Source organism: Anthonomus grandis, chromosome 4, assembly GCF_022605725.1.
Source record: "Anthonomus grandis grandis chromosome 4, icAntGran1.3, whole genome shotgun sequence".
NCBI lineage: Eukaryota > Metazoa > Arthropoda > Insecta > Coleoptera > Curculionidae > Anthonomus > Anthonomus grandis.
In genome coordinates, this window is record NC_065549.1 from 3,347,586 (window position 1) to 3,364,685 (window position 17,100).

At 32.5% G+C, this 17,100-nt stretch overlaps 2 protein-coding genes across 2 annotated transcripts; one reads left to right on the forward strand and one right to left on the reverse strand.

Annotated features, from left to right (window-relative positions):
- The first annotated feature begins 203 nt into the window (after nt 1–203).
- LOC126735346 (protein tamozhennic) lies at nt 204–11,384 on the forward strand. The gene is made up of 6 exons (XM_050439304.1): nt 204–565; nt 907–1,106; nt 1,194–1,707; nt 4,093–4,695; nt 4,783–5,001; nt 10,740–11,384. The coding sequence occupies exons 1-6, from the start codon at nt 427–429 to the stop codon at nt 10,967–10,969; spliced, it is 1,905 nt and encodes a 634-aa protein (XP_050295261.1). The 5' UTR covers nt 204–426; the 3' UTR covers nt 10,970–11,384.
- A 4,444-nt stretch (nt 11,385–15,828) lies between these two features.
- On the reverse strand, nt 15,829–17,065 carry LOC126735348 (leukocyte receptor cluster member 1 homolog). Its single transcript, XM_050439306.1, has 3 exons — nt 16,908–17,065; nt 16,683–16,782; nt 15,829–16,608 (listed from the first exon to the last, which is right to left on the reverse strand). The coding sequence occupies exons 1-3, from the start codon at nt 16,928–16,930 to the stop codon at nt 15,835–15,837; spliced, it is 897 nt and encodes a 298-aa protein (XP_050295263.1). The 5' UTR covers nt 16,931–17,065; the 3' UTR covers nt 15,829–15,834.
- Nucleotides 17,066–17,100: the final 35 nt, after the last annotated feature.

The following is a 17,100-nucleotide window of genomic DNA, read 5'->3' on the forward strand; positions in this document are numbered from 1 at the left end:
CAGATCTAGCTAGCGGAATTTTGGTTGTATTCCAAGAATGGAAACTTAGAAGAGACTAAAAACATCTTATTTTTCTATTTTATTTCATTTCAATATATATTTAATTAAATTTTATTCTAAAATTCCTATAAAAGGATAAGCTTGGCAACGCAGATCCCTGTCACCGACCATATGATTGACATTGACAAGTGACAGTTCTCTTAAAATCCAAAATAAATATAAAGAAAAAATGTGTGGAATGTAAAAAAAAGAAAATATTCATACTTCCCAATTTATCGAATCTGTTAATCATTATGCCTAAAATTATTTCACTTTCGTAATGTTGCTGATGTGTATATTAATCATCAAAGCCCATTAAATGTTTTTACAGTGTTTGAAAGTATAGGCGCTTAAACCTAAACATCTGCAAAGAATTCCCTTATTATTATGGTGATTATGGAAAACTATAACTCCTATCCACAAGACAAATGTCGAGACCTGTGGCTAAGAATAGATCGGCTACATCTCAGCTATTTGGAAATGGAGGAGAGTACGGAGAAAATTATGCACCGAGCCAAACTGGAAGGTGAGATCTACAATTGGACAGAGCCATTACAAACAAAATCTAATTAAATTTTGAGGATAAACCTTTCTTATTAATGTACTAAATACGTACTCAATAATGGAAAGACTATTTTTCATACCATTTTGGCTAATAATCTGTTGGCAGCATGCCAAGAGCAAATAGTTTCATAAATATTTACTTAAAATTGACAAAATACAGGTTATTTTTATTATAGTAACCCAGATCCTTATCTACATGCCAATTATGTTTATTTTAGGCATTTTTCACTCAGTAGCTAGGCCATAACTTTTCTTGCTCTTTATAAAATCATGTGTTTATCAACTATTCTTGTTCTATTTAAGAATGTATTGCTGACTTCCTATTCCTCGCCCACCATAGAGATAAATTTGTCTTTGGAGCAACCGAGGATGTTCTGTACAGATCAGCGGCTTTCAAAAAGGACTTCAGCGGATACAAAGCGGCCACTGGCTGGAATGCCTTGCAAATATATGCGGCTAATTTAATAACCCAACCATGGCGACGAGAGTATCGACAAATAAAGGTAATCATATGCTAATAATTAATTTGATTGAACTTTTATAAATATTAATTATAAACAAAACATTTTGAGTTACTAAAATTATTTTAGACTTATTGTGGCTTTTACAAACACCAAATTGAAGCGAACTTGGTTGGGGTGGAAACAGTATTTGAAGTGATGGGATACAAACATGTGGGCAATGGGGTCTTAGAACTTGACGGACCAATATGTCCAGACAGAGTATCTAACATTTCTAGGGATTGCTTAGTAGCTTACATGGAATGTCAAATATTAAAACATATATGGGAAGAACTATCTCCATTATTTAATATCAGTTGGCTGGATATTCTGGAGCATAGAAGCAGTTTTCCCGGAAATCTGGATCAGTGTATTGAGAGCATTAAACTGAAGTATACCTCGAGGCAGTTTCAACAGTCCATAAGGCAAGCGCCTAGGGAGGATAATGTGCCATCTTTCGAGAATAATCATAGATATTTTAAATCCTCTGCTCCCAATCAAGCATTGATGCCAAATAATCACAATATGGTTCAGAAAGGGCATGGATACAGTGGGTTGGCTGGTCATAACCATGTGGCTTTACCTGCGGTCGTTGTACCTCCTGGTAAGTGGTTTTTAAACTAACAAGTCATTATATCTTATAACAATCCAGAAACATTTAGAGATAGATTTTTGTATGCCTGGATTTTTTTCTAGAAAATTTCCTAAATACAAGTGCTAAATTTTTAATCCAAAATCAAGTTTTTCACCCTCAAAATGATCCTCTTAAAAGTCCTTTATATTCTTTTAAGTCTAAAAATCGATTATATTTAATTTTATTAACATTCTGAGATATACCACGTTGAAAATTGGTACCTAGAGGTTTTTTGGTATGAGAGACTCGAAAATGGGCATCTTTTTACTGTGGCCGATAGAGCGCGCTCCATACTGCACTGCTGATGGCGTAAAATTGCCATAACTTTTTTGCAAATGCGGTTTTTATTTTTTTTTATAAAGGAAACAATTTCCCTAACGTTTTTGAGTAAAAAAGATATTCTTGTTAGAACCCGCTAAAATTAACCGTTACCAAGATATTTCGTGTTTTAGTCTTTAATGCCGCACAGGAACAATAAAAAAATTGAAATTAAATTTTTTGTTTTGTTACTTTTAACGCAGTTTGCCGGAAGATTTTTTTAAATTTAATATTTTATTAAAAGTAATTTTAATTATTATAAACTTTAAACAACTCCGTCAAGATGAATTTATACACAGATTAACACGGCGTAATAAGTTAAAAAGTACTCTTTGCATCAACTCCTCATCGTTCTTCAGTAGGTTGGTTGCATTTCAAATTCAAATTTATTAATCATTTTGGTTATATTATAACAATTTTTTTATTTTTTTTTTTAACTTAATTATATTCAATAATAATAGTTAACAGTCATTGTTTTTAACATACACCTAGATGTTGTAACATCTGTTTGTGTATGCTGAGAAATCACAAAATTTTAGTAATAATATAAAATATAACTAACCATAATCTACAACTAAACAAAAATTCTCCAATAAAATTTCCCTTCCCAAAACTATTTAAAAAAATTAAATTTATCTATATTTGAATAAATAAATTTTCTACAGACCTTACTAAAGTTTTTAATATTATTTATATTTTTTAAGCTGTTTGGTAAGATGTTATAAAATTTCGGGGACAAGTATCCTAAAAATCGTTGCCCTATAGTTTTTTTTATGTTTGGTATTTTTAGGTGTCTGTTTATATTATTTCGGGTTGTGTAGGAATGACTAACATAATTCTTGATTTTTTCTGATTTATGTGTATAAATGCATGTTGACAATATGTAAATTGAGCGTATATTAAAAATTTCTTCAGAATATAATTGTTGTGTAGGAAATCTTTTTTGTTTTTTGTATATAACTTTTAAAATAAAGTTTTGTACTACATTAAGTTGTTTTAAACAATTCTTGTATAGACCTCCCCAGACAATCACCCCATACCTTAACAAGGACTCAACCAAGGATTTATAAATTAAAATTAGTAGTTTTTCATTTAAGATATTTCTCAAAATATGAAATCGATAAATAAGTTTACGGATGTTTTGTGTTAATTTTAGAATGTGTTGGTCCCATTTTAAATGTTTATCCACAATGATACCCAGATATTTAGTAAATGAAACTTCCTTGATATCAATTAATTCAAGTTTAATTTGTTGAAATCTGGGGCGATTAGCAGCTGTTATAGAAAATGCAATATAGTTTGTTTTTTGACTATTGAGACTTAATTTAAAAGAATCCAGCCAGTTCTTGACTGTTGCTAGACCAAGTTCTGCAGTTTTTTTTGTGTCTCCCCAAGAAATTCCGTGAAACACTGCAACCGTGTCATCTGCATATGATATCAGTGACCCGTCATGAATTTTAAGATTGGTAAGAGCGTTAATATAAGTTATAAAGAGTATAGGTCCAATAACTGTTCCTTGTGGAATTCCAATTTTTATATAAGATGGTTCACTAATCTCATTATTTATTTTTAAAGACTGTTTTCTGTCCCCCAAGTAACTGTCAAAGACCCTTGACACTGGACCTCTAATACTATAAGATCTTAAAGTATCTAGCAAAAGCTCATGCGGTACAGTGTCAAAGGCCCTTGCTAGGTCCAGAAACACTGCCAAACACTTTCTATCACCATCAAAAGCCTGATTCACTCGCTTTGTTAATTCGCAGACAGCATCGGATGCGCTGAGCCCCCCAATGAAACCAAACTGATTTTGTGTTAATATGTTATTTTTTTGTAAATAGGCAATAAGTCTATCTTTCAAACATTTCTCGAAGAGCTTGGAAAAATTATTGATCACACTTATAGGACGATAGTTACCTATTTCACATTTATCACTTGATTTATATATTGGAGTGATTATTGATACTTTAAATTGAGTAGGTACTGTTCCTGTTTTAAATATTAGGTTTTTTTTTTTTTGAATCATTTTTCTAATTTTAGTGCCGTACTGTGTTCCCATGTCCAACGGTTGCCAAAGTGGCATTCCGACTTACGCTTACGGCTCTTTCCATCCATCCCACATGCCATTAATAAAACCACCGCCAACCGCGATGGTACCGAACGGTTTCTACTACCCCACCAATCCTCCTTTGCCCGTACATGCGCCGCCAATTTATCCAGTACCAACTGGGCAACTGATAGAGTTGGACGCACGTAACGGGTACGACCTGGTGGACGGCGATTCTACCGCAAGAACCACCAGAAGATCCACTAGAAGCGACTGCGAGAGGCAAGAGGAGCAACGCGTAAGAAGGGACAGTTTAAGTAAAAACGGTGCCGAAGTGAAAGTTAGTAGCGATCCGGAGGCGCCCGAGGAGAACTGGGATTACGTTTATAAGAATTTGGAGAGGCAAGGTTACAGTAAGGATTTAGGGGAGCGCGGGGATGTGTTGACTTCGAGCGAGAAAAAACGGAAATCCAGTAGAGAGGGAAAGAAAATGAAGGCGACCAATTTGGACGAGGTGTTCCAAGGTCTCACGGTCACCGAGAGGCCTTTGAAAGTCACCGAGGCCCTGGAACAGATGGAGAAAAAGGTCGCGGAAAGTAAGTTAAAATAAACGACACATTTTTTAGTATGTAGATAGAAGGTTAAGTAGGTAAATTGTATTGTAGAATGACATTTTTTTTTAGAGCACATGCAACCCAGAGAAAGGCGTCTCTCTCACGGTAGTTCTTATGAAAATGTCCCCGCAGCGGAGCCACAGAAACAAACTAAGACTGTGAGTAATGGTGTATTGGGGACAAATAGGCCGTTAACCGTTAAGGAAACCGTAGAGGTTAAAAGTCAGCCTGTTACCCTGGAAAAGAACGTTAATGTTGAAGTCAATAAGCAGAAAGAAAGCAATTTTGGTAAGTTAAATGTTTGATTGTTGGATCAACATTTTTATTCCTTAACAGACATTCGTTGATATGCTACTTAAAATGTGTTCATATTTCTTTTACACGAAAATAAAAAAAATTTGGTGATGGATTTGGGGGTTTTGTTAGGACATTTTTTTTTTTATATGAAAGGTAAAAACCCGAAATCTACAGCATCACAAATACATTTAATAAAATTACAAAGGTTACATGTTTCGCTGGACTAGAGCATCATCAGACCTAAACAATAATTAAAATTATGTAACCCGAAAAAAGGAAAATTCAACAAAAACTTACCATAACATACACAAAACACCTGACATATAAGTAATCAAAGCTTACAATAAAGTGGCACTATCTATGTACAAAGAACTCAAGTAAACAATCAAATCAGTTTATACATTTTAGAAATCTAACCATCATTTAAGAGTCTAGAACTACTTGAGGTTATTAAAAACTAGGTGGCCATCAAAATGAAACCTTTCATTAACACAGGACAGATCTGGGCTTTTAAAAGCTTTACTAATTTCCATTGTCTCCAGCAAGTCTAGTGTTTTACTTTTGTTGCACTGATAAAGTATTTTTATATTTTGGCTGCCAGGAAACATTTTTTTTGCTGATTTACTCAGTAAATATAACCATAAAAGTAGAGTCATTTTTGACGACATATTCAATTATATCTGTTTTTTTATTTAAAAAATATAATGCGTGTTTTTAGGAAATATTATTATATTAATCGGCAAATGTCAATCCAATTTATATATGGAATAGCGAATTCTCTTGAACATAATTTAGAAACTACTTAAAATGTTTTAATTTTTCTTTTAGAACAGACTAGAAGTATTACTGGGGATAAATTTGAGGGTAAAAACGACGTGGTTTTGGGTTAAGGATTTATATTACTTGAGCCAGAAATTCAGTAGGAACTCTCAAAAAAAACGACACAAAACTTTATAGGAATGGATTAACTCATTCATTTCCTTGGCTCGAAACTGAAATAATTTAAATAAAACAGAACAAAACGATGAAGCATTTTCATAATGATCTCATAAAATAAAACTGCATATTAACATACATATCACTTCGGAACATACTTAAATTGTAACTCTTACAACAAAAATTAAAAAAACTGCTTATCATTGAGTTTATGTTCATCTGGGAATTTGACATTGTGTACATTGTGACTCGACACTTCAATAAGGGATATTTCTTGATTTTTTCTACGAATATATTAAATTTATTTAAAGTGTAAATCGAATTCGGGAAGACAACTAAAGTTGGATAATGATTCATATTTTCTTACATAACAGCCTCATATTAGTCTTTTACAAGACTATTTTAGGCCAAGATAGAATTCTATTACAAGCATTCCAACTATCTCAGATTTCTAAGATATGTCTCTAGAAGATTAGGACTACTTAAAAGACTAGGCATTCTACCTACCTCACATTCCTAGAATGTAACTTTAAAACTATCCAGGATTGCGAATATCAATAAAGAGATTCCTTGACTCACCTAATTTACTTTCAGTTGCCTGAAAGAAAATTAAGCGTATTTAGAAAACTCTTCCAGGCATTCCACTTGAGTCAGAATTCTAGAGTAAAACTTAGTGTAAGTCAGACCGATTTCTATCCGATATTATTAAAATTAAAAAAAAAAAACAAGAGTTGACATAGACAACAAACAATGAAAGTAGGATGTTTTTAACCACATATTCAATAAAAATATTTTTTTTTGCTCTATTCTTTTGCTTATGTGAAAACATAGCGAAAGCATTAAAATATGTATGTATACAATGTAGCATGTCAGAATTGTGGTTTTCTTGTTTTAAGTGTACCCCAAAGGCTGACCTGTTGTCACTAAGATTTTTTAAACTATCACGGGGCTTCTCCATCCCGTTCTTCCAATATACCGCAATTTTGGAACTATATCCTTTTTTCTGCTTAAATTAAGCACAACCTAGTATTTCAGTTCTTAAGTATATTGGCTAACTCTAGTAAGACAGATCTAAGAAAATTGAAACATAACAACTTTGGTGGTTTTTGAGGCTTTATCCGGTCTTCATTCTCAAATCTTTTATGTAAATTTACCTGAATTATGTGGGATTTTTTATTTAACAATTTTTCTACTAGTGTTTAACAGTGTGTATTTAGTTTTTCACAAAAATTGACATCTAAAAAATTTATTAGTTCGACCTCAAATGGCGTGTTTACATCGATTTTAATAGGGATGCAACCCCTAGTAGTTGTATAATCAAGAATACCTAGACCAGACTTTATATTCACTGGTAATTTAATAATTTTTGGCAAAATCGTTATTGAAAAATGTAATAAACATTTGTCGTATTTATTGTTTGTTTCTTGCTGTGAATTTTCAACAATTATTTGAATATGTGTACAATTTTGTGTATGAAGTTTACAATTTTTTAAATCTCTTTTAGCATTAAATAGTTTTAAAAGCTCAGCTCCAATAGGTCCATCATATTTGTTTTGAAAAATTAAATAAATAAATTATTATATGTATTAAAGTTGTTAAAAATAGTAATATTAGTCGTGAAAAAAGTTGGCAGGTGCAGTAGCTTTCCTTTTTAAGGAGATATTTAAGAAATGCATGCTGTTATTATTTTCAACCTCCATAGTATTTATCAACTAAAAAATTTGTTGTTAAATTTACAGAAATGTAGTTCTAAGCACCTTTCCAGTAACGAAATTATATCATCCCTTTGCGCTCCACTCAAATCACATTCAGACACTAGAAGACCCTTTACTGTCTTAGTTACTTCCTTTCTAGGAATACTGGGAAACATATTGACAATATCAAATGAAACTAATAAATAATTGTCTGGCAATTTGAGATTTTTTAGCCCGATGTTATTTTTTTAAAGAGAAATTATTATGCAATATAATTTTGTCGTTCAGAAAGGTGTTAATCCATTTTGCAATCCAGTAGGTAGAAGCCTTAATAAAACTTACTAATGATCTTAATTCAATCACCTACTTTATGAATTTTTCGTGTAGTCACGACTTAGGATATTGCAAGGAACTAAAAATAGGCTGAAAAATATTTAGGTTCGTGCTAGTTCGTAAAACTCTTCAAGCTAATTAAAGTTTTTACCCAACAGTGGAGATTTGGATTATTTGTTTTCTTTCCCTTAATAATTATATTAGTAAAGCAAAGTATACTTACCTAACCGGAGCTCGTTACGTTAAATTGAAACTCTTAGTAAAGTTGGCAAAATAAGTAAAAGAATATCTGATTAAAGGGTATCAATTTATCTTGACATTGAATACATCAGTTCGACACGTGATGAGTGAATATATTTATGTTCTCCGACAAATGTAGCGGAAACCTCACCTTCTATATACAATAATCTTCAATTTAACAATTGTAAGACAATAACAAAATAATGTGTTATAATTCAAAGCTTTTTCATGAGAAACAAGTAATTCTTCCATCAGAAAACAGATATGAGTACTTAACCGTTATAATATAAATCAGTCAAGAATTATTTTAAAAGTAAATATAAATACAAATGTGGTATACCTTTTTACAAATAATATATTTCATTTATAAGAAAGCGTCGACTAAAAAGATCGTAAATACAATAATTTGTACATCCAAAGTTTTCTCTTACATAAGAGTTATCTTAGTTTATTACTAGTTTATTCGTCTGCTCATATTAAGTATATTAAGGTATATTGTTGCTTGAAAGTAGAGTGTGATATATTTTTAAAGATTTTTCGGAAAAGAGTTATACATTTTAACAACATTATAGGAAAAAGGGCCTTTGAAAGCAGCGGTTTTGTGAAATAGTGGTGTCAGCCCCCTATACCTAATATTAATATTAGTTTTAAAAGATAGTCGGTTATCGTTGGGGTATATTTACAAATATTTTGAGCATTTATTGCAAACAGTGTGGTTATAAAAACATGACTGATGCAGTTCTCCATGTTTAGCCAGTTAGTATGTGCGTTCTTGTGAGAAATATGTTCAAACGCCAGACAGGTATTTTTTTAATTCTCCGTTAATCCATATTTGTGAGGCAATGATTATACAGGGTGTTTAAGAACTATGGGATCAAACTTGTAGGGGTTATTCAGTGCAGCAGTAGAAAAGATTTGAGTATGGAGGACCATGTCCGGAAAAGTGTCACTACGGCACTGTAGCCCTAAGACGCGTTAAAATTTAGAAAGACAATGAATTGCTTAAATAGGATTTAATCCATTTAATTTCTGCCTTTTGTACATGATATCATCATAACAATTGTTTAAAATGTGAACGTCAATGTTTAAAAATTTTATAGCTGGAGATTTTAAACAATTTACCAGCGTTTGTGTGTTGTTATCTTTAAAAACGATAACAGTGGAGCAGTTTCTTGGCCTCCTAGGTCACCCGATTTAATGTCGCTAGATTTTTACCTGTGGGGAAATGTAAAGTTTTTGGTCTACGAAACTCCAGTAGAAACAGAACAAGGCTTAATTAGACGAAATTATAGCAGCATTTGGAATAACTCAAAATAAGGATCAAATTTTTAGTTATTTTAAGTTACAAAAGGCAAAAATTAAATGCATAAGATTCTAGGGTAAACACCCCTAGATGCCAACTTAAGACTTTGAAAATGTGTGCAAGCTTATGTAATTATTCACTTATTATTTTCAGTTTCGTTTACTTTGCTTGGAGCTAAATAAGATTTTACTTTTTCATGTATATCGACAAATTAATAATAATTGGGGATATTTTTAGTAAAAAAAAGTTTTATTTTGACAATTTGTATACAGGGTGTGCCAACAAGGTGTACGGCTAAGATAGCACCTTAACTATACGACGTAGAGCAAAAAGTTCTACAGCAAAGTTGTAGGGTTGAGAAAAATCTACGAACTAAAAATATTTTTATGTATACTGGGTGTGTCACAAAAAAGTTACTATAAAATATGATTTTTTTTAAATGGTACGTCCTGTATATTATGGTACTAAAATGTGAGGCAAAAAGAGTACTTTACTTTGGTATAACGTTTTTAAAATTTGCGTGCGGCGTCGCAACGTAATTAATTTTTTTATGTTATTTTTTGCTTTTTAGAGGGTACGTTTAAAAAATCATAATAAACTTAAAATGTATTCTGCGCCTATGAAACTTGTACCACAGTTAGTCTAGGGTACCTCCTCTAAGCTGATTATGATAATTTGTAATTTTTTAATACATGGTGTTTTTAAAGAACTTTTAAACTTGCTGAAATTAAATACGCAATATCTTAGATTTTTCAAATGGAATACCCTGTATATTTTTACCTAATTAAGTTTGTCCTTCAAATACCTTCATTTTTTATTTAATATGTCCTATAGCTAAACCAAGTATTTTTTAAGATATTTTAACTTTTCTGTAAAATACTATGCATAAAACGGGTATTCTTTAAGTTTTGATCAAGATTGCTTAGAAAAAATTATTGAAGAATTAGAATTATTACTTTTCCTACAATTATTATTCACCTAAATTGCTTAAAAAAACGGCAAAATTAAATTACATACTAGGTACGTATTTACGTATTTTTGCATAAATGAATATCAATTACAATTATTATAAATTGTGTTCAATATGACCTCCTAAATTTTGTACGCAAGCGTTTACCCTTTTTTAAAATGAGTCATTAACCTTTTCCTTTAGCCGTACACCTTGTTGGCACACCCTGTATACTGTACATTTTAAAATCTGAAAAAGTTATGCCCCCTTGCAGGCGTGTCCTCGGTCCCTCCACAAAAATGGGAATGCAAATCGTGCACGTACATAAATGAGGTGCCGAAAGACATCTGCGAGATGTGCAGCAAAAGCAGATACATGGGCCAGGATCAACCGATGGAGGTGGGTGGTCCGGAATGTTCCAAGTGCACCTTGGTCAACCCGAGGAACGCGAAATCCTGCCAGGCGTGCGGGAGCAGCCTGAAAAACTCACCGACTTACATTTGAGTGTTGTACAATTGCTTTAATAAGAGGCATAATAACGATTTAAGTTACGTCGAGAAGCACACACGTCGTTGACATTTGCTGTTTAAAAATAGCCATAGCGCGATGTTCACTTAAGATACTTTTGCAGTCCGATCATTTTAATACCTATTCCATATTTAAACTTTTTTAGGAGTATTTTATTTTATTTATTTCTGTTTCACGTTTTTTTTTTTTTTTATTTATCCAAAAATATTGAGGAAAATGATCCTTGCGCCTGTATTGTTGTAGATAAGTATCGATTATTTATATTTATTATGACTGTTTTTAAATACTAATAATATTTTTTAAATTATTTTGACTGTTGTTAGCGTTAATTTTTAATTTATAACTAAACATTGATTATTATGCAAAATAAAATGGTTTAAATTAAGAAGAATGTCCTTTTACTCATGTTTTTGTCCAAGACCACTTTGGGCTTCAGTATCTTACAATGCAAAAGTGTTCAAATTTAAATAATGCCTATAATTATAATGGCGTCAATCATTTAGAAAATGTGAGAAACTGCTCGAAAGTCCTGGAAAACATTAAAAAAATACTGAATAATTGGAAAACTACAAATTAATAAATTTTTAATGTAAGAATCAGGATTATTAGTGCATGGAGTTAAGATATTTTGCAAGAGGGTGAGTAAGTAAATTTATGCTACTAAGTATAGGCAAAGTTTACTGAATAAAATACAAGTTGCTTCACTCGGCTTCACGCGCCGAATTACCTATTCACCGCCCCTCACTTCATTTGCCGGGCGACGCTCCTACAATCGAATCTGTTGGGTTACACAGTGAGTACAGTTTAAATCGTTTTGATGTGCGAGCGTTTTATTACTAGTTGTACCGGGTGGACTCAATGGACTGGCAAATTATTAGAATCTTATATATTAAAATGTCGACTTATTGTTCGGTAGACAGTTGTTTTACAAAGCGTGGAAGTGGTTTAATGTTTTTTAGATGTCCGAAAAATGAAAATAGGTAAGTACATTGGAATTAGTTGTCTATTAAATTCATGATTGCATTCCTAGTTACTTTATGATCTGGTTCCTGTTTCTTTTTTTAAATTAATATAAAAAATGGATTATAGGTGCTAACTCTGGAAAGGTATTTTGGGATTTACTGGCGAACATAGATATGCCGATCTTACTCCAGAACAATGTTATAAAAGGGTTAATATCTGTAGCTTGCATTTTGCGGAGAGCAATTTTATGTCATACATTGTTCCTGACCAGAGCATCGACAAGTATGTTTTATGTTTTCTTCTAATTTGTGCACTTATTATGGCAATATGTATTATTTATTTATTTATTTATTTATTCATCAACGTATATAACATTTCAAGTACTTATTAATAATTAACAGTAGTCTTAAGTAAAAACTATAATACTAATAAACAATACTGTGCTAAACCTAATCCAAAGAGTGGGAGTAGGGCACTATCCCAAGATAGTTGCCCTGGCTGACGACTTAAATTTATTTAAAGATGTACTGAAAAAATCAAGATCTTTTGCAAATCTATTCACTGTAGAAGCTATTCTATTTATAGGACTGTTTAGTAGATAGGATGTTCTGCAAAAGGGAATGTGGAGAAGCGCCTGATCTCGTGTTGTGTAAGAAGATACATGCAAAGAGAAAAGGCAGACATTCCGGACTTCTAACAATACCATTCAGAACCTTAAACGCAAAGCAAACATCAAAGAACTGCCTTCTACTTGATAAGGAGTTTATGCTCAGGTAGGACATGGTCTCTGAACAGGTAAGATCCAGGCCTGACTTCATAAGAGTATATCTGGCAAACCTGATAAACTTGTGCTGGATATTTTCAAGCCTCTCAATGTGAATCAGAAAATGAGGTGACCAAACAATATTGGAGAATTCGAGAAGAGATCTCACCAGGCAAATATATAGTGTCTTCAATGCTGTCACATTAGTAAAGTCTTTGCAAGATCTTTTGATAAAACCAAGCAGTTTATTAGCTCTATTTACAGTATTTTCGAAGTGGTGGGAGAAAGTAAGACTCGGGTCTAGAAAGACACCCAAATCCTTGACTGAGTCAAGCTCCTTCAAGGGGATACCATCAATAACATATTGACAAGGAGGGGAGACCCTTAAACGAGTAAACCTCATAAACCCACATTTCTTAACATTCAATGACATTTCATTCGACTTACACCAGGAAAACACTCTTTTTATCTCTCTGAAGCACCAACTGATCCTGAGAGAAGGAAATCCGCCGAAAAATTTTCAAATCATCAGCGAAGAGCAAAAACTCAGACTCCAGTAGGGAGCCGAGGTGATTGATAAAGAGACTGAATAACAATGGTCCCAAATGGGAGCCCTGAGGGACCCCTGAAGTTGTCAAAAATGGGTTGGACAAAAAACCACGAATTTTAACACGCTGCTCTCTATCCATCAGATAAGATTTGATCAAAAGTAAAAGAGATCCGCTGATGCCGAGATCTGAAATAGGAGAGATAAGAATATTATGGTTGACCCTATCGAAGGCTTTACTAAAGTCCGTGTATATCGCATGTGTTTCATTACCGTCGGCAAAAGATTTGAAGATATAGTTGCTAAAAACAAACAAGTTTGTATCCACAGAACGACCTCTGGTGAATCCATGCTGTTGATCTCCAATTATTTCCTGAAATGTGCCAGATAGAACCACCTCTACACAGTGCTCGAACAGCTTAGGAATTGTAGAGAGGATACTAATGGGACGATAGTTAGTTATGTCACTCTTATTCCCAGATTTATATTATAGAAGGTACCTTTTAATATTTGCAATTTTTTTTTTCTTAAGAGCAAGCTATCTCTTCTGAACAAGTCTCCTCGGGGAAGCAGGTACACAAATGAATATAAACAATTTGATATGAGTTTAAACCTTGTTGGACCAAAAGCCTATAAAAAAATGTCATCTGTTTGTCGTTTGCCGTCAAAGTCCACTCTTCAACGTTTCACAAAAAACTGGCCAATAAATCCAGGATTTAATGATTTTATTTTTCGATTAACAGAATTGAAATCGTGTTTTTTAAATGACAAAGCAAAAGACTGTTTTTTATGTGTAGATGAGATGTCCATTAAGTCACATCTATATTACAATATCTCAAGTGACAAGGTAGTTGGTTTTCAGGAAGGTTTGAGAGCAAACACTACAGATATTGCCAGCAACGTTTTGGTTCTAATGGCCCGGGGTATTGCAACTAGTTGGAAGCAGCCTATCGCATATTTTTTCTATAAATCATCTCCAAATTAAGATGAACTTAAAAATATTTTATTTGAATCAGTTCGGAAAATAAATTCAACAGGTTTAAATATCCTAGGCGTGGTTTCTGACCAAGGCTCAAATTTTTATAAACTAGTCAAAACTACTTTACATTTATCTGAGGAAAATCCGCGGTTTTTAGTTGATGACAAAGAACTTGTATATATGTTTGACGTCCCACATTTGTTAAAATCAACGAGGAATAATTTTTCAAGTACAATTTTGTAATTAAGGAGCAACAAATAGGAGTTATTTGGAAACCATGTATAATTATGATAAAATGAAACAATATAGACTTGCTCCAAGACTAGCTATCGAGCACATTTTTCCAAATAACTTTCAGAAAATGAAGGTTAAATTAGCGACACAGATATTTAGTCACTCTGTTGCAGTAGCATTGCATACTTATATTGATTTTAAAATTCTTCCAGAGGCAGCAAAAGTTACTGCAGATTTCATTGAAAAAACGAATAGATTATTTGATATTCTAAATTCGAGTACTCTGCAAAATTTCAATGCTTTCATAGGAAATGAAAAACAAATTTTGTTTTTAAGAGAAATGGACAACTTATTTAAAAACTTAAACGTTATAAATGTTAAAGGGAAAATATGACAAAACAACTTAAATTTATTTTTGGTTCGCGGAGAGTTTATTTTGAGTTGGAGCAAGATTGCTTGGAAAACTTTTTCACGGAAATCAGGAATTGTACTGGAAATGTGAAAAATCCAACTTTCATACGGTTTTGCCGGGCTTTTAAAAAAATTTGGGCTGGTTATGAATGAAACATTACGTTTATTACTTATAATGTCTTTGGTAATGCTATTATTAGTCTGACAAAATAACAAAAACGTCAAAAAGTGTAGTAATCAATCATTTAAAATTCAAACATGTCATTACTTAGTAGTTATGTCTATCTTTAGTTGTTAAGTTTAGTAACAGTAATATATGCATTTTTTCACACAAACTTTTGACTTTGATTTAAAAATAAATCCTAATGAAACCAGTCGTACCAAAACAACCTTTAAGAAGATACCTAAGTACCTAATTATTAACAAAAAAAATTTAACCATTTAGTTCTTGAATTAGGTAAACTTTGATAATGTAAAATTTATTTAGTTTGGTGGTTATAAAAACAAATAAGTTATAGTATTATCACTTTACATATTTTTCCCAAGTAGGTACATTAAATAATAATTTTATTCCAGATAATAAAGTTATTATAAAATCGTGCTCAGTCTTCCCCTTTACATTTTTTGCTAGTTCTCCGTCGGCGAGGAGCTCGGTGGCCTGCCTTTGAGATCGAAAGATAAAAAGTTTTTCGGGGAGTGAAGCAACTTGTATTTTATCCAGTAAACTTTGGTATAGGTCTGAAAGGAACATTTATTTTATGTATTTTTGGTAAACCATAAAAATGTAATGTTTTACTATTATGTGAAATTCATTTAAATCTACCAATACCAGAAAACTGGTTTTTATGTAAATTATAAATTTGCCTTTCAATTTTTTCTCATAAATTTATTTCTATGTTAATAGTGCAATATGACAATGACTAAAAAAAGAATAGAGGTCAGTTTTATTTATATTTATTATCATAATTTTGTTTTGCCAACCAAGGATTAAACTGTGAATTATATTTCTGCCTTCCGGCTTGCACATCCTGCTTCTTGTTGTCATTGTTGGTCCCCTTCACTTTTGCTAATAACTCTTCTGTTCTCCGTTGCTCTTCTCTTTCTCTCCGAAGCCTTTCAGCCCTCAAATCTTCCAGTTTCTTCTGTTTTTCTGCTTCATCCTCACTGCTCTCTATGCTTCTCCTTTTATGTTTTGATTTTTTATGTTTTCTTCTTTCTTCTGATGTGGATCTGCTTCTCCTCCTTTTATGACTGTCTTTCTTATCTCTATAATTTTTATGCAGCATTGACTTATATTCATCATATCTCTTATCACTTTTGAAACTTTCCCTGGCCTTTTTATCCTTTTCAGTCAATCTTTTAATCACTTCCAATGGATCTTCTCTTTTTTTACTTTTTAGATTTACTTCCCCTTTTACCTCACCCCATCTCTTACTAGGGTTTTCCTCATACCAACTCTTCTTCCCTAATGCTTCATTGGTATCTTGGCCCAAGTAAGTTAAATATCCAATTTGTTTCTCATACTTTTCCTTTTCTTCTTTCAATTCTTTATCATGTTCTTTGTTTGTTTGCTTCAGTTCTGCTACTCCCTCTTCAACTTCTTTGAAAAAGTTTACATGTTCCAAATTAGAGCCTGACGATGCTGTTTCAGTAAATTGTTTATTTGGTAGGGCCGATCTTGATTTCTCTAGAAGCAATAACCTTCTTGCTTCCCTTTCCTAAAAGGCACTAATAGGTAGGATTATTGCGACAATAAAGGGATTATAATAAGTCCTAGGAGGTGAAGACTTACGGCAAGTTTAGCTCGTTCTTGGCGAGCCTTTTCCTCTTCTGCTGCCTTTGCCTCATCTCGTCTCACTCTTGCGATATTGTCTTTAGTTCGGACATGCCACCTAGAAAGTGTTTAAAGGAATTTAGAATAAAATTGCAAGTTTATTGGGACAGTCTTTTAATCAGTGTTTTGATCTGCTATTTTTCTCTAACATGAATTATTAATTTTAATTATCAACGTACTCACCTTTTCTTCGGTAAAATATTCATTTTGATTTCATTTAACAATAGGAGACAAAAGGAATATAACAATTAAGTTTCTGTTGATATTGGTTTCAATCACGACAGCTGATAAGAATAAAAACACCGAAGTTGACAGAAGTCAGATGATATTGACGTCCATGACGTTGACATATGAAGCGCCTATTCATTGACAGTAA